This window comes from Penicillium chrysogenum (assembly GCF_028827035.1).
Source record: "Penicillium chrysogenum strain IBT 35668 chromosome Unknown utg000005l_segment0_segment0, whole genome shotgun sequence".
NCBI classification, from domain to species: Eukaryota; Fungi; Ascomycota; class Eurotiomycetes; order Eurotiales; family Aspergillaceae; genus Penicillium; species Penicillium chrysogenum.
In genome coordinates this window covers 475,882-493,888 of record NW_026622753.1, presented here as the reverse complement: position 1 = coordinate 493,888, position 18,007 = coordinate 475,882, and the positions used below count along the sequence as shown (strand labels likewise).

Genomic DNA, 18,007 nt, shown 5'->3' with positions numbered 1-18,007 from the left:
AAGTTGGCTCACTAACAGCCCCAAGCTATCCTCCACATCTGTCTCGATGTGCTGGGCGTGGTTGGTTCGTCTTATGAACAATCTGGGAATCTGGGCAAGGATTCCCGGAAAGAATAGCAATCTAGACACCTATGCCCTTGATATAGCAGCCCCTTTCCTCTTTAGGAAAGATTCGGAACCCGGCAATGGACCCAACTTGATTTAGCATGCCGAAAATCAGGCTAGGAAGCACGTTTGGACGTAAATCCCCCGTTGCGCCATTTCACCTCCAGGGTTGCCTTCAACATGATATAATTCAACTGTCATAAACGTGGCAAAATCCTTAGCATGGAAACATATATAGCTGGCACTTGATATTCTCACATCCTTTCTTTTTTACAAGCTTTATTATTTATCCAAAGGCTTAACCAGAAATACAAAAACCCCCAAACCCCCAGCATGTCGACCGAAATTGACCCGAAGAAAATCATCGCAGAGGTGTCCGGTCATGATATTGATCAGTGGGTGCGCACAGCTGCCTTCAAGCCGGAAGTTGAAGAGGTAGGTGGCTCCGTACTATCTCAGGCATTCATATGCGAAAATTGCAACAGTTCACCTAACTCGTATCAGTCCATCCGTGGCCACATTCACCAGGAGCTGACTACTTGGCTCTTCTTCCGCAAATTGGGTGCCGATTGTTCCCGCAGCAATATCTCCTTACATGGATTCGCACGGTGAGCAAATCTTAGTGTCCATTTTCGGGGAGTCTCGTGGAATACCTTCGATACTAACACTACATAGACTCTGGGAGCGCTCGGCGGCAGAGTGCTTGGCTGATTTCAAGTGGCTAGAGAAGTACCTTATCGCACGTGGAGGACGTTCGAAGCCTACATCAATTGAAGCCACTACGTTTGAGTGGCCTGACAACCCGATTGAGCCCGTCGGTCCCTGTAAAGAAGCATTCTTCGTGGAGAAGAAGCTGTTGGAGGACCTGGAACGGCTTTGCTCGTTGGCAGACAAATCTGGGGACGCTGCATTGACAGATGCCATTCAAAGCAGATTCATGCACAAGGAGACAAGGCACGTTAAAAGCCTCGGAGACCTCCTACGACAGGTAGTGCGGGTCTCCAAGCAGCCTGGCCTTGGTATCTATCTCCTCGACCGGGAACTACGGGATAGCGATGGTATTGTTCCGTGGGATTGCAACAATGAAACTCTCCAACGGGGTGATGACCCTGCAGAGGTCTAAACTACATGAAACTGCTCGACCACTAGGTAGTCCATGCTCATGGAATTCGTTTCATATGTTGGTAATTGATCGACAAGGCGGGCTCCCAAAACGAATTGCACATTCTTTGGCATTCTTATTCATAGGAAGGACCTAATAATCTTCCCATGCTATAGACAGTCTTACTGTTGAAGAGAGCAGAAGACCTAGAGGCTATCAAGAGCACACGAACATTAATTCTCGCCGTTCATACTAGAGCATGCGCCTATAGTTGTACTCGCTGGATTCGTCGATGGCGAACATAAAGTCCAGGTTCATTTGACATTGAATATCCTTTTCTACGTTTGAAGAGTGAAAACCTACGTCATCCTGACATGTGTGGCACGGTGATATGGTCAGATCTCTCACAGGCAGCGTCTGAATGTGGCTCTAATTTTCTCCTATTGCGTGCTGCCACCAGACCGATGAATCTCTTGAGCCCACTTCTAAGCCCTTTCTGCTCTGCACTAGCGAGAACGTATCCACGATAAGGTACATTCGCCGTGGATGCAGCATACTAATGCAGTATTTCATCCAAGGAGATCCATCTCCCTTGTCTTTAGTACTAACCATTGATTCGGCATCTTGGCAGGGTGAGAACCTGGCGGTTATTGAGGGGGGTGGCTAGCAGTGTCACTAGGTATTCCTTGGTTGAGATGCTCATATGAAGCTCTTCTTTAGTACCTGTCGTACCAAAACTGACGCTCTATAACAGGTTGAAGTATATGTTACATCATAATGACCGTCACGGGAATGACACTGTACAAGGTATAGTTATATATTTAACGAGACCCCAATATTCACTATAATCAATACAAACAAATTAGTGCTTATCTATTTAATCTATTTTTCTCAAAGAGATCAACATAATGAGCGACAACGAAATTACAGACAAACACGGCAATATTATCCATCAAGGCGATTATGTCGCTACCAGAATTCGCGGCGGAACCCACGAAGGAAATGTTAGTAAATGGATCCATATCACGGAGAGCCTAGGTTCCATTTGATGGGTTTAGTGAGCGGAAATGTGCTAATGGCGCGTTATATGTAGGTGGAAGAAATTATCACAGACCAGCAACGAGCGGATGAACTAAACGTGAGAAACCCACCAAAGGTGAGTCGAATGATACTATTCTAGTACTACACTATTCTTCTCATACCAACTGCGTTATCTTGCATAGGTTTTCTTCGAGAACAAGAACGGTAAAATGGTGGCACATAATCCTGGAACATTGGAGGTCGAGAACGACAAAACCGAATGAAGCAGTCAGTATGCCTTCAAATTGAGTAGCTTGAAGGGCGCTGGATTCCGCATCTAGTGCGTCAGGCTTATCATAGCTGGTCAATATTGTTGAACGGAACGATGATCAATGTGAGATCTGGTAGTATTCTACAGCAAAGTCAAAGCTGATTTAGGTGTCTGACTCTGTGTGTTTTTGTATGCTAAAACAGATAATTATAATATAAATGTCCATGTGACAGTGGAAACGGGCATTTTATAATAAGTCAGACTGTCTGAAATTAATTTTGGGATTTTAGTTAGCTGTTGGGGTACTTACCGGTAAGCATATATGACAATGGCGGAGGATATTTCTCCTTGGGAAACCGGCCCTCGGCGAAACTCAATGAAAGTCTCTACATAGTATTCATAAGGGGGTACCTAAAAAGCACTCCTAGAATCGAAGCCGCGCTGAAATTCACAGAAACATGGGAATCCTTTCAACTTAGGACCAGTGGGTATTCACGGTCAACGCAGCTCCGTACGCCCGACTCCGAAGACGAGCCACAGCCCTGTACCCCCTTCGACTCCATCGTGGAGCTTGGTATAATAGCATTGGGGTCGATCTTCAGAACATATCTAGATAAGGTCGACCGTTCAAATAAGCTAGCCCCACTTTATGGCGTCAGTATCAGAAGGCAACAGACGTAATCTGACGCAATATTTCCCCCACTGCACAAGTCAATTATAGTAGGGTTTTAGTCTTCATTGGATGCGTCATCTAAAAAAGCGTGGAGATCTCAGCTTATATCCATAAGCGCCATAAATGGTTAGCATCATGATACTATATATACTGCATGTACCCAAAACCCTATTCCTCAGTCCACATTCCTTAGCGAACTGGTGACTATCAGACCCGAATTACCTTCACGCTATTATGTGGCTAGCCGCTCGATTCGGAAATTGAGATTACAGTGACAGCCTTTTCTGAGATACTTATCGACATTCCAGTTTCTCTGGGTGTCCCAACCTCCATGTCTGATAACTTGACACTGGTAGTGGTTGGGGATGAGGGCGTGGGGAAATCAGCGCTTGCAGTGCGGGTTTGTCATGTACTTTCCATCATATCCGAGAATATGCTAATTTCGACCATAGTTTTGTCTAGACCAATTCGCCGAGGGCTTCGAACCAACGCTGGATGATTCATATCGCACGCGAATGGTGGTTGACAACAGGCCTTGCATCCTCGAGATTATAGACACAGCGGGGCGTGGTGAATATGCTGCGCTCCGTGAAGATTACATTCGCGATGGGGACGCATTTATTATTGCATACAGCATCACCTCCCGGGAGTCCTTCTCTCACGTTCGAGCGTACTACAACAATATCAGACAAGTGAAAAAGGACATGGAGGTGGAACATACTTTAAAGCTGTCGCCCTCCAAGCGCCCGATTCGTTCGCCCATCATCCTAGTGGGTACTAAGACTGATGTGCAAGCTCAGCGTGAAGTTTCCTACAAGGAAGGACGGATGTTATCGAAGTCGCTAGAATGCTGGTTTTACGAAACATCACCTAAGTGTGGCTCAGATGTAGAGAGGGCATTCAGTGATGTTATTAGACGCTTTCGGCAAGAGAATCTTCCCGGTTATCCCAAACCTCCAGCGTCGAAGCGATCAAGGAAGGGTCAACATAGACGGAAGGTCCATGACCCACGCAGGTGCATCGTTTCATAAATAGTATAACTCTGTTTCATGAAGTCAGGTACCAGTATCCGCAGTCATAAAGAGTTTCGATGGGCAATTAGTCTGGACACGACCATTTAGCGTTGCGGCTCTATGAACGCGTAAAGCCAATATGAAACCCTAAAGTCTCTCATCAATCCTTTGCTACATCGCTCAAAGAGACTTAGGAGTTGATGATGGTTCACTATCATTAGGCAATCAGACCCCGGAAGACTTGTAAATATCCAACAAAAAGAAATTCCTGTGATATAGATGATAAGCAACTAATAATTGGGGCCAGGTACTTTCGTAGGGTGGGGTTATGACGACGGTTGCCTGACCCCCCTTTCAAAACCTGGCTTCTCGCACTCAAGGCCGACAAACGGAAACACCAAAAATGTACATGTTACGCGTTTGCCAAATTCCCACCGTGGTTTTCGGCTTTCTCGCTCTTGGATGATACACTCGCTGACACTATGTAGGTCCACACCATCGACCATTGACCGGCTGCGGCAACTGAGCGGCTCGATTGACCAGATTCGCAAAATAGGCGGGGTGCCAGGCGTTTCGATTGGAGTGCTTGACCATGGAGAAAATTTGTGGACCGAAAACTTTGGGTTCCGCGACAAATCCAAAACATCGCTTCCGGACGCAAACACCCAGTACGGAATCGGACATATCACCATGTCAATGGTAGCTGCTGGTGTTGGGAAACTCGTGGATGATGGAAAGCTTCAGTGGACAACTCTGTTGAGAGAAATCATACCCGAGATCGTCCATACTCATGCCACATGGACCTACACATCCACAATAGCTGATATCCTAGCGCATCGCTGTGGCTTGGATGGAGAAGTTGCAACATTGCTAGCTGACGGTGAAATTGGCGACATGCGGCTTCCCCTCGAGGCGGGTTTGAAAACTGTTGATCGCATCCCGCATCCACTTCCGCACCGTGAGAGCTGGCTGATGTGTCCATGGGGATACACAATCGCTTCACACATAATCGAGCTTATATCCCAGCAGCAACTTCACAAGTATCTTCAAGATCAAGTGTTCCAGCCACTGGGGATGACTTGTACCACTTTACGGCCAACGTTTGAAGGGGGCAATAATATCGCTGAGCCACATGCTTCACTAAGCAATGGGGAGGCTTGTCCATTGGCATTTCAACCCAGGTACTCCTTTTCTTCGTTCGAAGCTTCCCGCGGAGGCTATTCAACAGTGAATGATCTTCTCTTATGGGCCAAGGGAAACATTGGCTGCCAGCCAAAACACGAAAACACCTTCCAACGAAGTATTGAGACAAATCCCGCAGATCCTCAGCAATCATATTGCAATGAAAAATCCATCGTTGTTGGAACGATCGTATGGATTTGGCTGGGCCAGAGCTCAGCTCCCTGGGACCGTGGGCCTTCTCGGTGGAAACTCATCGCTCTGGGAAATGTCCGAGCAGCCTGTCCTCGGGGCTGGAAACCAGTCTAGGCTCATGATTTATCATCAAGGCGGAGGGCCGGGCTACTCTTCATTCCTTGCTCTCTTTCCTGAGACACAGTCGGCCGTTGTTGTTCTCATGAACACCACGGCGACGAGCGATGCAGCTGATTGGATCGGACGGCTCCTGATCGAGGGTCTCTTTGACTTTGCGAAACCCACCGATTATGTAAATCTCGCGGAAGAAGGTAAAAGACGAACACTCGAGCGGTACGATACACTACATAAACGATTGGCCGAGGAGCGGATCCAAGGAGCACCACCACTGCCCCTTGAATGCTACTCCGGCAAGTACAACAACGAGGACTATAAGTACATGCTGGAAGTCACTCTGAACCCAGAGTCGCAGAGCGACCTTATGATTTCCTTCCGTCCCGGCTCGCAGAGATACCCTCTTCGTCACTATCACGACCACGTCTTTGAGTGGAGTATGAGCTTCGACGAAACCAGGAAGAGTGGGAGATATGACATCGTAGATCCGTCATACTTTAGGATTCGCTTCGAAATCTATCCCGACAACCGGGCATCTCGGATAATCTGGAATATTCACGACGCGTCAGTTCCGGATGGACTAACGTTTGAATGGAAAGATGAATGCCTTGCGGAAGCATGGCGTGCAGTACATGCCGGTATGAACCACCCCATTTCAAACATCATCTAGGATTCACTACTGACTTGAGGATGATCGGCTATTTAGACATAGTCTCCGCCAAGCGTTTGGAGTAAATCCACTGGAAGAGTGCCGTATTTAGTTTGTGTGGGATTTCTTGAGCCCGGGCGATCTACTTGACATTGAAGATAGTAGGTACGGTGTAGGGGAACGCGTGACATATTAGACATAGTGTCTTGTTCTCTAATGAACTGACAATCCATGTAGGAGACCGACAACCCTTGGATAAGTTGAAAGTACGGAAGGCTGCCGAAAGGGTCCATTGAAAAATTTCACACTTCAGCGGTAGATTTAAGTTTATCCAACTCGCTTTCATTATTGAAATTTATATATTATACATCCAGGACCCGTGTTCTATTCTCATCATTCACAGGCGATTGGTGGATACCAGCTTATACTTTTCTGGGCGGGGAGAATGGGGGCCCGCAGTGTCCCCAAAGTGCCTAAAGTAGAAATAGTAAGGGCGCGTGTGGATTCTGCTCCTTTTAAAATCGAAGTGGACCACAAGAAGCTTCATTGAATACCCCATTTCCTCCACAAAGGAACACTTGCTATAATGAAGCTTCCGATGGAGATTCTTCTTATCGTGGTTGGAGTACGTTCTCCAGGACTCTTTCGCAGCAAGCTGCCTTACTGACCTCATAAGCAAGATATGCCATAAACGCGAGCTATTCAATATGCGAGCAGTGTCTCGAAAGTTCAATGAAATATGTGAACCCATTATCTACCGCTTCCTCGTCGATGAAATTCTAACTCGGCGACACTTTCATCTGCATCGAGCCGTCTCGTCACGCCGAATGAACACAATTGTACGACTCATTGATGATGGAGCACCTGTCACGCAAAAAAATGCCGAAGGGGAAACTCCATTACACATTGCGTCGAGAAATGGTTATGTCGCTGGTGTTGAGGCTCTGGTCTGTTACGTGAAAGATATAAATGCGCCTACATCCCATGAATGGACGGCGTTGCAACTAGCGGCTCGGTACGGACATGAGGAAGTTATCGTTATATTGCTTCAAAATAGTGCGGATCCTGATATTCATGGTTTTCACGGTTGGACCGCCTTGCATTATGCTACGCGAACTGGACATCAAAAAGCGGTTGAATTGTTGATAGGCGCCGGTGCACGCATTGATATTCTGGATAATGACCAAAAAGGCCCAACCCATCTAGCACAGACAGCTGGACAGTGTGATATATTGGAAATTTTCGATGCGGCTGGTCGCCTGTACGATAAATGATGTACACACCGATAGCCTATGCCCAAGCTGTTAAGCTACTGCTAGTGATACCTGAATGCAAGGACAATAAAAGTGTGCGACATGAACTATTGCATGCTAAGTTGCAAATTATAATCACCGTTGACCATGAGTTGCCCAGTGCATGTTTTCTCACTTTAATCAGGATGGAGTGTGGGAAGGCGTAAAATAGCTCTGATTGGCTGGCGAGAAATAACCTTAACCTATCACTTCCTAATCGAGTAATTCGAAAGGCGTGCATGAGTCATCAATCCGTTGTGCCCCCCCCAGGTGAGGTCCCAAGGTCCACGGGTGGACAAGGTTCCCATTACCGCAGGGACATTTCAGATCCAACCGCACCGCTATGTCGGATAATGAGCTGCCCTCATCTTTTTTGAACGACATTGATCTGGATTGCTCACTGTTTCCCGATTTACCTGATTTAACGAACGATGATGGGCTGAGCCCACTGGATCGCTGGAAAAACTCTCCACCAGAGACAGAAGCTGTTGATTTGAGTGATATAGTAAACTCTATAAGACTCGACAACAGCCAGGGAAGATATCACATGCGACAAGATTCTCAATATGCAGATTTTTCACAGCGCGGTCATCGACGGTCTCGCCGCTCACCATCATTAGTTGCTGCGTCCGACTCAACCAGATCTAGTGCCTCGAGCAGCTCAGCGTCATCAGCCCACAGCTTTGGGTCCAACGTATCCGGCTCGTTTGGACGATTTTATGCGGGAGTACCAACACGGCGCCGACGTAGACGCCAGCGTAAGAAGTCACCCGTGTCTCGTGGTCGTACTCAGTCACCAAAACGGCTTTACCAATGCACCTTTTGCACAGACACGTTCAAGTCAAAACATGATTGGGTAAGGCACGAGAAGAGCCTGCATCTGTCGTTGGAAAGTTGGACTTGCGCGCCATTCGGACCGACCTATAAGATCGAAGGTGCGACTCCATCAAGATGCGTCTATTGCAATATAGAGGACCCATCTGAGACGCATGTTCGTGACCACCGCTTCTGGGAATGCCAGCAGAAGCCATCTGTCCTTCGAACGTTTTATCGAAAAGACCATCTTATCCAGCATCTGCGCTTGGTGCATGGAACCGACAATAGTATTCCTCACGTGGAAGAAACATGGAGGTCAGAAGTGACAAATGTTAATTCAAGATGTGGCTTTTGCAAGCAAACTTTTACTCGATGGGCGGACCGGAATAATCACCTTGCAGCCCATTTCCGGGAGGGTCTCCTGATGAAGGAGTGGAAAGGCTGTCGCGGTCTCGACCCTGCGGTAGCCCTTGCGGTAGAGAATGCCATGCCGCCCTATCTCATCGGTGCTGAATGTACTGGCATCAATCCTTTTAGTGCTTCAACACGATGCCCAAATCCGCAGAATGTCAACAATGAGTCCTATCCGCAGCAAAAAGCCAATATCCAGCCAACCCCATTTGAACAGTTGACAGAACGCTTGATTCGCTTTGTCCGAGAAAGACAGTCAATTGGGGTTCCTGTAACCGATGACGCTATCCAACATGAAGCACGCTGTTTTGTCTACGGTGATGAAGATCCGTGGAATCAAACTGCAGCAGATAATGCAGACTGGCTGCGATTGTTCAAAGATGGAATGGGCTTAGGCCCATCTTTGTCCACAACGACTACTGATTCGGACGCCGTCTCACAAAAGCAATCGTTTCCACTCCCGTGGCCAACAAACACGACGAACACACCGGGTAGCAACGAGCCACAGAGCCCGCCTGAATCTTGTTCCCGCGTTGCACCACCGGTTGACGCATGGATGCCTTGGGCCTGGCAAAGCCCTGAATGCCTTGCAGAATTCCGCAGGTCTAATGATCCTTCGGGATCTTGTCCCATGTCACCACAGAAGTGAGGCGTTTTCGAAGCGCCATTAGTAATACAATATCACAATTTGGAACCTCGAAACCGTCGAATGGGGTAATTTTTGAGAGTCACATCGCGTGCCTTGTTGATATTGTCCCTGAGGGCCGGCCTGGTTACTCACCCGTGATCGCTGCCGTCGGTGTGTCCTTTCACGCCCACATCAACGAGTCCATGAACAATAGTAGGCTCCACTCGTCGCCTTTAGCCGGAACATCCTCATTAGAAGACTTCCATCAGTAAGATGCATCGACATAGACCTTGAAAGAAGGCATCTTGTTACAAGACCCCGATACCATTAGCGATATCAGAACAAGATAGTTATAACAGCAAAGTTCTTTTGATTTAGTAACTTCAAATTATTATAGGCAAGTTTATTTTCGGAGTAGCCTTCATGACGTGCGCTTTTTCAGTCGAATATATCGTCATTATGTCGGACCTGGAGCCTTTCGAAATACTACGCAAATTAAATGATTATTTTCTACGGTAGTAGATCCATTGAATGTGGTGACCTATGGGATGTCTCGATATTTACAGATGCTTACATTTTCTTCTACTCTTTTGCGTTCCCACAAGGGACAGAAAGCCTGCGATCTCCAAACTGGTTACATTTCTGAAGAAAATGGGAGCTAACAAGATAGCGACCCCAAGGGTTTGCCTTGGTTTGACCAAAGGTATCTCACTCTTGTCTCCTAGAATCTCGCCCAAAGTCATGCTGCTACTAAAGAACATCATAACCATTGTCGGCCATCCAGTCGTCATTGGCAAACTTTGTCAGATAGTTACGGAGACTATCCGGCAGTATAACGACAATGAGCTTGTCCTCTGCGTTGAGTTCGGGACGAGCTTCAACCAGCTGGGCCAGTGCGGCAATCGTCGCACCCGAGGACCCTCCACAAAGAAGCCCTTCCTCTCGCACAAGGCGTCGTGCATACTGGAACGAGTCCTGATCAGAGGTTTTGATCCAGAGGTCGGGCTCAGCTTGGTTCAAGACCTCCGGCACAAAGTCGTACCCGATCCCTTCAACCTTGTATTCCGCTTTGAGGCTGTTAAGCTCGTCTGGCTGAGCTAGGACCGATCCTAGTGGATCGACCGCCACGCACAGGATATCCTCGCTGTGTTTCTTAAGACCCCTGGTTATTCCCGTAACGGTTCCTCCGGTACCAGCTCCGCTGATTAACACGTCAATCTGTCCTTGTGTCTGGTGCCACAGCTCCTCCGCGGTCCCAAACTCATGTGCAGCAGGATTTTCAGAGTTTGTATATTGATTGAGGATGAAAGAGCTTGGAATCTCCTTCTGAAGGCGCTGTGCCACGCTGATGATGGAGTCTCGAGAGTCGATGGGAACACCCGCTGGAGTACGGACGACCTTCGCTCCCAAAGCCTTCAAAATCTGCTCCTTTTCAAGCGACATCTTCTCAGAGAGTGTGATGATGCATTTGTAGCCCTTGATTGCCGCCATTAGTGCAATGGCGATTCCACTGTTGCATCATATGAAATTAGCCCTTTTACTTGCTGCTCATATAGCTGCTTCTATACTCACGTGTTGCCACTCGAAGCCTCAATCAATGTATCTCCGGGTTTGATAGTCCCATCACTTTCCGCTTTCTCAACCATGCGTTTGGCGATCCGGTCCTTCACTGAACCCCCCGCATTAAAGTATTCGAGCTTCGCATACACCTGCGCTTTGATACCGATCGCAACAGGGAGGCGGTTGAGACGGACTAACGGCGTAGCTCCAATGCAGTCTGCGATAGAGCCATTCTTAAGGCGGCCGAGAAACGGTGCGGCTTTGCTTGCTTCTTCCATTGAATTGTATGATCTTTGGATTCGTGAGGTTGATGATAATGTATGAAGAAATGTCTTTTCCTGGATTGTTTTAAAGATGATGGTTATCTGGTTTAGGAAATCAATAGGGCGCACCTGCACACCTGAGCTGGGCAATTACCAGTTTTCCCAAAAGGAAATCGCAAGGGCTCAATCGGGTGCCAAGCTTTTCTCGGAACCTTATATCACTGACGTCATGCTCTTAGATACTAGGTGAGGAACGTGCCTAGTGCAGAATATCTGGGTAAGCATCATATTGGACCGCTCTATATTACAAAGAGAAATGCGCTACCAAGAAAGGAAACCAATAGGGCGTATCGTATCAAATGGAAACTCCGGGTGACTCCGAGAAAAGAAAATGGAGTGGTTTGCCCCACATTAACGGGCCCGTTAAAACGACGCAGACACCCAATTTTGACTTCCCTTGATTCTCTCTCATATTTAAAATATTTACCTATCAGCAAACGCAACCGACACTTGAAATGACAAACCCCCCAGAACGACTTCAGTCTCCCGAGAATCGGTCTCGCTTGATCAGACACTTCGAACAAAGGTATGAGAGTTGTCTTATTCAATCGAGTGATAGAGGTCTGACAGCTCGCAGTTCGATCGAGAACCACAATGCAGCCTGGGACAGTCTTTGGGAGACTGATAACAGCGACATGTGGGACAGAGGGAAGCCCTCACCTGCCTTGGTTGACCTCCTGGAGCAAAGGGAGGACATCTTGAGCCCGATTACAGCTAACGGCCAGAGGAAGAAGATTCTCGTACCTGTAAGACGTCTTACTTTTCTATTTCTCACAAACCAGGGAAACTTACTATACGTAGGGATGTGGAAAAGGCTACGATGTGGTCATGCTTGCTCTGCATGGATTCGATGCCGTTGGGCTCGAGATCTCAGCCAAGGGAGTCTCTACTGCCGAGGAGTATGCGCAGAAGGAACTTCAAGCACCACAGGCATACAACTTCGGGTCTGCTTGGGCAAATAAGTTTGAAAGAGGCTCTGTGTCTTTCATTCAGGGTGACTTCTTCCACTCAGACTGCACCAAGGGGGAGAAGTTCGACGTAATTTATGACTACACTGTAAGTCATTGGACCTGTAGACGTCTGCACACAAGCTAACTCAAAGCAGTTCCTTTGTGCTCTCCATCCGACTATGCGTGCTCAGTGGGCCTCGCGTATGGCTGACCTGGTGCTTTCGGGTGGCCTTCTGGTTTGTCTGGAATTCCCTCTCTTCAAAGAAATCAGTTATCCAGGCCCACCATGGCCCTTGCAAGGCGTGCACTGGAACTTGCTGGCTGAGGGCGGTGATGGAATCCTATATCCTCCTAAACAAGACAAACAAGTGGGAACAGGTTCTTTCGAGAGGAAGTGGTATATCAAACCCGAGAGGTCCTACGAGAGTGGACAGGGTACCGACATGTTGAGCATCTACGCAAGGAAGTAAACCCAAAACGGTTAGAAACAGGCCCTTTGAGTGTCGCATCAATATAAGCCATTCCGCCCACTGAATATGTAATACTTGGAGTAAGACCGTGAGCCTATCCAATATAGAAAAGTCGGGAAGGGGCTAGTCCGTGCGAAGTGCGAGCATGAGACGCTAAGTTTTCTGTGACGTTCGCTGCTCAATGCTGGGTACATATGTACCGGATAATGCCTGGCACTCGAGATCTTTCCCTTTCCGTTTTAGTGCTCATCTCTTGCCGCTTTTTAATCACCAAGTAAAACGGAGTACGCCTTTGAGTACCCTGACTTGATCACGGGTTATTATATACATCGAAACACCATGGCACCCGCCCACTCGCAGAATTGCCTACCCAAGCCATGGCTATCTGCCAGAAAAGTGGTCTTTTACTCTCCGCTTGCTCAAAAGGTGTATTAAGCAGCGGTAACATCTTGCAGGCATTGGAAAAAAAATTATATTCCTTGATTTCTTTTGCCACGACTGGCTCCAAAGTTAGGCCTGTTGATCCAGAGCTTGGGCTTGACACTGCTAACTGTCAGCTGCTTGAACATCACATTTGAGAGGATACGCACCATCTGCCAATAAGGCCCCCTCTTCTGTAGTAGCTCCTGATGGGTCCCTTGTTCAAGTATACCCGATCCCTGACTAGTCTCATACTCGCCAATTACGAAGATCCTATCCGCCTTTTGAATCGTAGCCAGTCGGTGTGCAACGGAAATGATGGTCATGTCGCGTTTTGCGGCGAGCTGCTCCATGGCATCTTGAACGAGTTTCTCAGATTGCGAGTCCAGACTGGATGTTGCCTCGTCCAATAGAAGCAGTGAAGGTTTTCGGATCAGTGCTCGTGCGATACATAAGCGTTGTTTCTGACCACCACTAAGCGATGTCTGTGCACTAACTCCAAGTTCTGTCTCATAACCCTGCGGGAGAGATATTATGAAATCGTGAATCTCAGCATCTTTGCAAGCCTGGACTAGCTGTTCCTCGAGGAGACTGTCGTCTGTGCCTTCCAGACCAAGAAGTAAATTATCGCGGATACTCCCTTCAAATAGTTTTGGCTCCTGTGGGACCAGAGATAGAGCACGACGGTAAGAGGAAAGCTCAATAGAGCGAATATCACGCCCACCGAACAAGATGGCGCCATGGGTAGGCTCATAGAACCTCTCCAGTAATGAAATTATAGTGGACTTGCCGCAGCCAGAGGGTCCGACGAATGCGATAAATTGACCGCTTTGGATAGTAAGGTTAATATTGAAAACTGTCGGATAATTGCAAGTGGGATAGTTGAAAGTGACCTCTTTCAGCTCGACACTGGCATTAGGGTTGGCAGCCGAAAGTTGCGCTGTAGGTTGGCTCTGGAGCTGGTATTCAGAAGCACATTGTGATTGTATGATACGACTGGCCGAGGCTTTAGCTTGAGCGATATTAGGTCCAAAGCTAAAGAACTGCCCGGCAGATTGACCCCCCTGTATGATAGCAATATAGACCACGAAGAAGGCGACGGTGTCGTACTCCCGGGACGCTAGAAGCTGACCTCCGTACCAAAACGTGAGCGCCATTGCGCATAGCTCCACACTGTCCGAAAAGGCAAAGACAAGTGTCGCGTACCATGCCTTTCTAATGGCCTTTTGTCTCTGCTGCTTTAGCAAGTTTGAATATCTTTGGATGATATGATCCTCCATGGTCAGCGCAGTGACAGTTCTAAAAGCTCTAATGGCTTCTGCCGCGAACTTAGAGCTATCTTTGTAAACCTCCGCGTTCATCGACTCAAACATGATTTCATATCGAATCCGCATGAAGGCAGCTAGGAAAAGGAATGGCATTGCGGCGAAGAAGGTGACTGCGGCTAGCTTCCAGCCAAAGGCAAACGAAATGGCAACACACCCCATGATGTTGAAAATCGAGATAAGAGGGAACACACCGGTGGGACCGAAGAGATCTTGAAGCTGCCTCGGATCAGTGGATAGTCGAGAGGTCAAACTACCGGAGGCGTTTTCATCGCGGTCAAAGAAATCGATAGGCTTTCGGATAAGGTTGAAGAAGTAATCTTTGCGGCATGATGATACAACAAACTGCTTTATTTAGAGAATGAAAAATATAGGATAGGGATATTTTCATACCATGGAGAGGGAATTCGAGGCCCAGCCTAGTATAAAATAAAAGACAGCCATAGCAAGAGCAAGGATAAAAAATATCAATGACCAGAAGTTCGCAGCATCAGAGAGCTTTTGGCCTGTGTACTGGAACACCTGAACCAACTTGGCAAATAGCCAGCTTTGTAATGAAAAACCGGCTTTGAAGAAGTTAGCTTTGTCGAGGATACGTGGTTGATGAGATCTTACATCCCGCCCCAACAGCTCCCACAATGATCAAAATGTACAGAAACCAATGTCCGCGGTGTTTGTAGGCGACTGATCCAAAGCTGCGGAAAAGGCCTACAGTCTTCGGTTTCTTGCCACTCTTCTCGAGCTCACCATCCATACCATCTTGATCGGATAAGGAATAGTCGTCTGCTTGCGCTCTGATCTCCTTGTGCCCAATATCAAGAATGTCCCCAAGGCTTTCCTTAGACTCAGCCCATGAATCTAGCTTCTGGGCATGGACTAGACTGTGGTATACTCCCCCTTTGAGCGTAAGATCATGATGGGACCCTGCCTCGATGTTGGTTCCGTCTTTCATCACGATAATAGTATCTGCTCTGCGGACGGTCGACAGGCGATGGGCAATCATAATGGTAGTGCGGTTTTGGGACACCCGGTCAAGAGCAGCCTGAACCACCTTCTCTCCACGGACATCAATTGAACTGGTCGCTTCATCCAGGATTAGAATTACCGGTTGTTTAACGATGCTACGAGCGATGGCGAGTCTCTGGCGTTGGCCACCGCTCAGATTCGTGCCGTATTCTCCAATCATTGTAGCATACCCCTTTCAAGCCAAGTCAGTATATAAATCATTTAAGGAGACGAGGTGCAGCATAAGGAGCCAACCTGACGTACCATAGGAAGCCGCTCGATGAATTCATCTGCAAAGGCCTCTTTACACGCCGCAGCGACCAGCTCCATCTTTACACTCTCGCTCTCGTTCTCCCATTTGGACCGGATCAGACCGAAGGCAACATTGCTGTAAATTGAATCATTGAATAGGCATGGTTCCTGCTGAACGAGCCCAATCTGGGACCGCCACCACTTCACATCAAGGTCATTGATATGGTGGCCGTCCACAAGAATTTCGCCTTGAGCCGCTTCTCGCTCGCTCGACAGTTGGTACCATCTCTCAATCAAGCCAACGACTGTACTCTTTCCAGACCCAGACGATCCAACCAATGCTGTCGTCTTCCCTGTCTGAAAGCGGGCCGTGAAATTATTCAACACAAACTTGCTGGGCCGTTCCGGATATGCAAAGCTGACATTGTTAAATTCAATGTCGGCCTGGGTAGATATATCGGGGTCACGAAGGCCAGAGAATGAGGTCCGGTGTTCTGCATCAATCACGTCAAAGAAAGGTCCAGAGGCACTGATCGCTTTGGAGATGATCATAAGTGGTGATGCGATACTTCCGAGAACCGTGACGACGAGTAGGACGGAAAAGAAAACGCTAGATGAGCATCAGCAGAACCCCCTAACGAAGGAAGAGAAGGTCACGTACGTGATCACAGTGTCAATATTTTCAATATGACCTTCACGATAGAGCTTCAAACCAAACCAGAAAGCCAATGCAAAGCTAACATACATGGCAAAGAAAAGCATGCCTAAGTGAATACCAGTCATTGGTGACATCCTGAGACCTCGTCTCTGGGCCTCTTCAGCCCACTGTGAGTACTTTCTGTATAGTGAATTCTCGGCCCCAAGTGATATCACGGTTCTGATAGAGCCGAAAGTATCTGCCGCCACAGATGCGTGTTTGTGCTCCGCTTTTTCAATGCTCTGCTGTGCCTTTACCAAGAAAGGCACAGTAATGCTGAAGCCGATGATGACAAACAAGATGGCTGCACTGACGACTAGGGTAAGCGCCCATGAGTATCGGAAGGCGATTGCATATGCTGAAATAAGTAGAGCCAGAGACTGAAACAGAATTGCCAATCGATCTGAAACACTTTGTTGAATGGTGTTCGACTGTGCGGTAATGGTATGGGTGACGGAGCCAACTGATATTTCATCAAGTTTCTTGACGGGGAGTCCCAACAAAGCATGAGTGTATTCCAGGCGCAATGCGGCCGAAGCTTGCAGGCTGATCAATCGAAAGCAGATCTGATAGTTATGTGAGCAGATCAACACATGGAACGACAGACATGGAATGTATTCACCATAGAGATATAGGTCAATGCAAATTTGCCAATAAACAAGTACACAATGTAGAGACTAGAAAGCCATTAACTACTTGCTGCTAAGCTAGGAGATGCTGCGAAGACTTGCCTGCTTTTGTTGACCTCGGATCGAAAAGTTTGTTCGCTGAGGCCAGAGCCTGGGACAAAGTATTGGTTGAAGTCCCCGACCAGTTGACCAAATACAATGTTCATCAAAGGAAGCGCCTGATTGTATTTGTCAGTGGTTTTATTTGACTGGAAACGATCTGCCACCAGTCTTACAATTCCTGAGCCAAGAGCGCATATTAACCCGAGGATCATGGCAAATATCCCGCCATTCTTAGAACCATACGACAGAATTCGCTAATGGTAATTAGTGACAACCACAAGAGAAGATATAGAAAAGAACACTCACCAGATAGTTGGCAGTCAATGATGGCGATTTAGTTCCTCGACGTTCCTTTGTCGAGCCTTCGACATGCTCGTCGCGACCGACAAATTCATCCCTGGGCGACGCCATTTGGAAAGGATATGGTGCACGTATTGATCAAATCCCTGCGTGTAAGTTGTGAAAGGGCTCTGATCGGCAAGCGGACTTGCCATATCTTCTTGACTTTCTTGATTCTAATTTTGCTGAAGTGAAGTCATCGAAGTTGTGTTATGCTAACGGTTCTCTTGGGCGTGGTCTGGGGAACATATGGGCCCATAGCCCCCCATCGTCTAATGTAACGCTGCAAACTATGGAGCCAGCGGAACCACAGAATAAAGTAAAGTATTTACCGGATATAGACAGATACCGCAAATTCCACCGTCATGAACTGTCGCAATAGCTGGGATTGTTTGTCGACATGATGAATCCAATTCCAAGATTTCCACTGCCGTTGGTGGTGAGTCTTGGCTTTTTGGTCATTGCCC

General features: G+C 47.6%; 8 protein-coding genes across 8 annotated transcripts; 6 read left to right on the top strand and 2 right to left on the bottom strand.

The window, feature by feature from the left end:
* Positions 1-438: 438 nt before the first annotated feature.
* N7489_008568 (uncharacterized protein) lies at positions 439-1,228 on the top strand (the record flags this gene model as incomplete). Its single annotated transcript, XM_056714318.1, has 3 exons — positions 439-540; positions 610-713; positions 781-1,228. 3 exons carry the CDS (start codon positions 439-441, stop codon positions 1,226-1,228), a joined length of 654 nt encoding a protein of 217 aa, XP_056561940.1.
* Positions 1,229-2,115: 887 nt separating this feature from the next.
* N7489_008567 (hypervirulence associated TUDOR domain-containing protein) lies at positions 2,116-2,511 on the top strand (the record flags this gene model as incomplete). The annotated part of the gene is made up of 3 exons (XM_056714317.1): positions 2,116-2,211; positions 2,301-2,363; positions 2,431-2,511. 3 exons carry the CDS (start codon positions 2,116-2,118, stop codon positions 2,509-2,511), a joined length of 240 nt encoding a protein of 79 aa, XP_056561939.1.
* Positions 2,512-3,502: 991 nt separating this feature from the next.
* N7489_008566 (uncharacterized protein) lies at positions 3,503-6,342 on the top strand (the record flags this gene model as incomplete). Its single annotated transcript, XM_056714316.1, has 4 exons — positions 3,503-3,571; positions 3,624-4,186; positions 4,673-5,365; positions 5,439-6,342. The coding sequence occupies 4 exons, from the start codon at positions 3,503-3,505 to the stop codon at positions 6,340-6,342; spliced, it is 2,229 nt and encodes a 742-aa protein (XP_056561938.1).
* Positions 6,343-7,028: 686 nt separating this feature from the next.
* Positions 7,029-7,595, top strand: N7489_008565 (ankyrin repeat domain-containing protein; the record flags this gene model as incomplete). The annotated part of the gene is made up of 1 exon (XM_056714315.1): positions 7,029-7,595. The coding sequence occupies one exon, from the start codon at positions 7,029-7,031 to the stop codon at positions 7,593-7,595; it is 567 nt and encodes a 188-aa protein (XP_056561937.1).
* Positions 7,596-7,956: 361 nt separating this feature from the next.
* N7489_008564 (uncharacterized protein) lies at positions 7,957-9,489 on the top strand (the record flags this gene model as incomplete). The annotated part of the gene is made up of 1 exon (XM_056714314.1): positions 7,957-9,489. The coding sequence occupies one exon, from the start codon at positions 7,957-7,959 to the stop codon at positions 9,487-9,489; it is 1,533 nt and encodes a 510-aa protein (XP_056561936.1).
* A 729-nt stretch (positions 9,490-10,218) lies between these two features.
* Positions 10,219-11,306, bottom strand: N7489_008563 (uncharacterized protein; the record flags this gene model as incomplete). Its single annotated transcript, XM_056714313.1, has 2 exons — positions 10,219-10,978; positions 11,041-11,306. The coding sequence occupies 2 exons, from the start codon at positions 11,304-11,306 to the stop codon at positions 10,219-10,221; spliced, it is 1,026 nt and encodes a 341-aa protein (XP_056561935.1).
* A 500-nt stretch (positions 11,307-11,806) lies between these two features.
* N7489_008562 (uncharacterized protein) lies at positions 11,807-12,771 on the top strand (the record flags this gene model as incomplete). The annotated part of the gene is made up of 4 exons (XM_056714312.1): positions 11,807-11,877; positions 11,929-12,097; positions 12,153-12,407; positions 12,457-12,771. The coding sequence occupies 4 exons, from the start codon at positions 11,807-11,809 to the stop codon at positions 12,769-12,771; spliced, it is 810 nt and encodes a 269-aa protein (XP_056561934.1).
* A 470-nt stretch (positions 12,772-13,241) lies between these two features.
* On the bottom strand, positions 13,242-17,612 carry N7489_008561 (ABC transporter B family protein; the record flags this gene model as incomplete). Its single annotated transcript, XM_056714311.1, has 9 exons — positions 13,242-14,861; positions 14,910-15,082; positions 15,132-15,714; positions 15,786-16,383; positions 16,435-17,036; positions 17,093-17,147; positions 17,202-17,317; positions 17,375-17,455; positions 17,508-17,612. The coding sequence occupies 9 exons, from the start codon at positions 17,610-17,612 to the stop codon at positions 13,242-13,244; spliced, it is 3,933 nt and encodes a 1,310-aa protein (XP_056561933.1).
* Between the last annotated feature and the right edge of the window lie 395 nt (positions 17,613-18,007).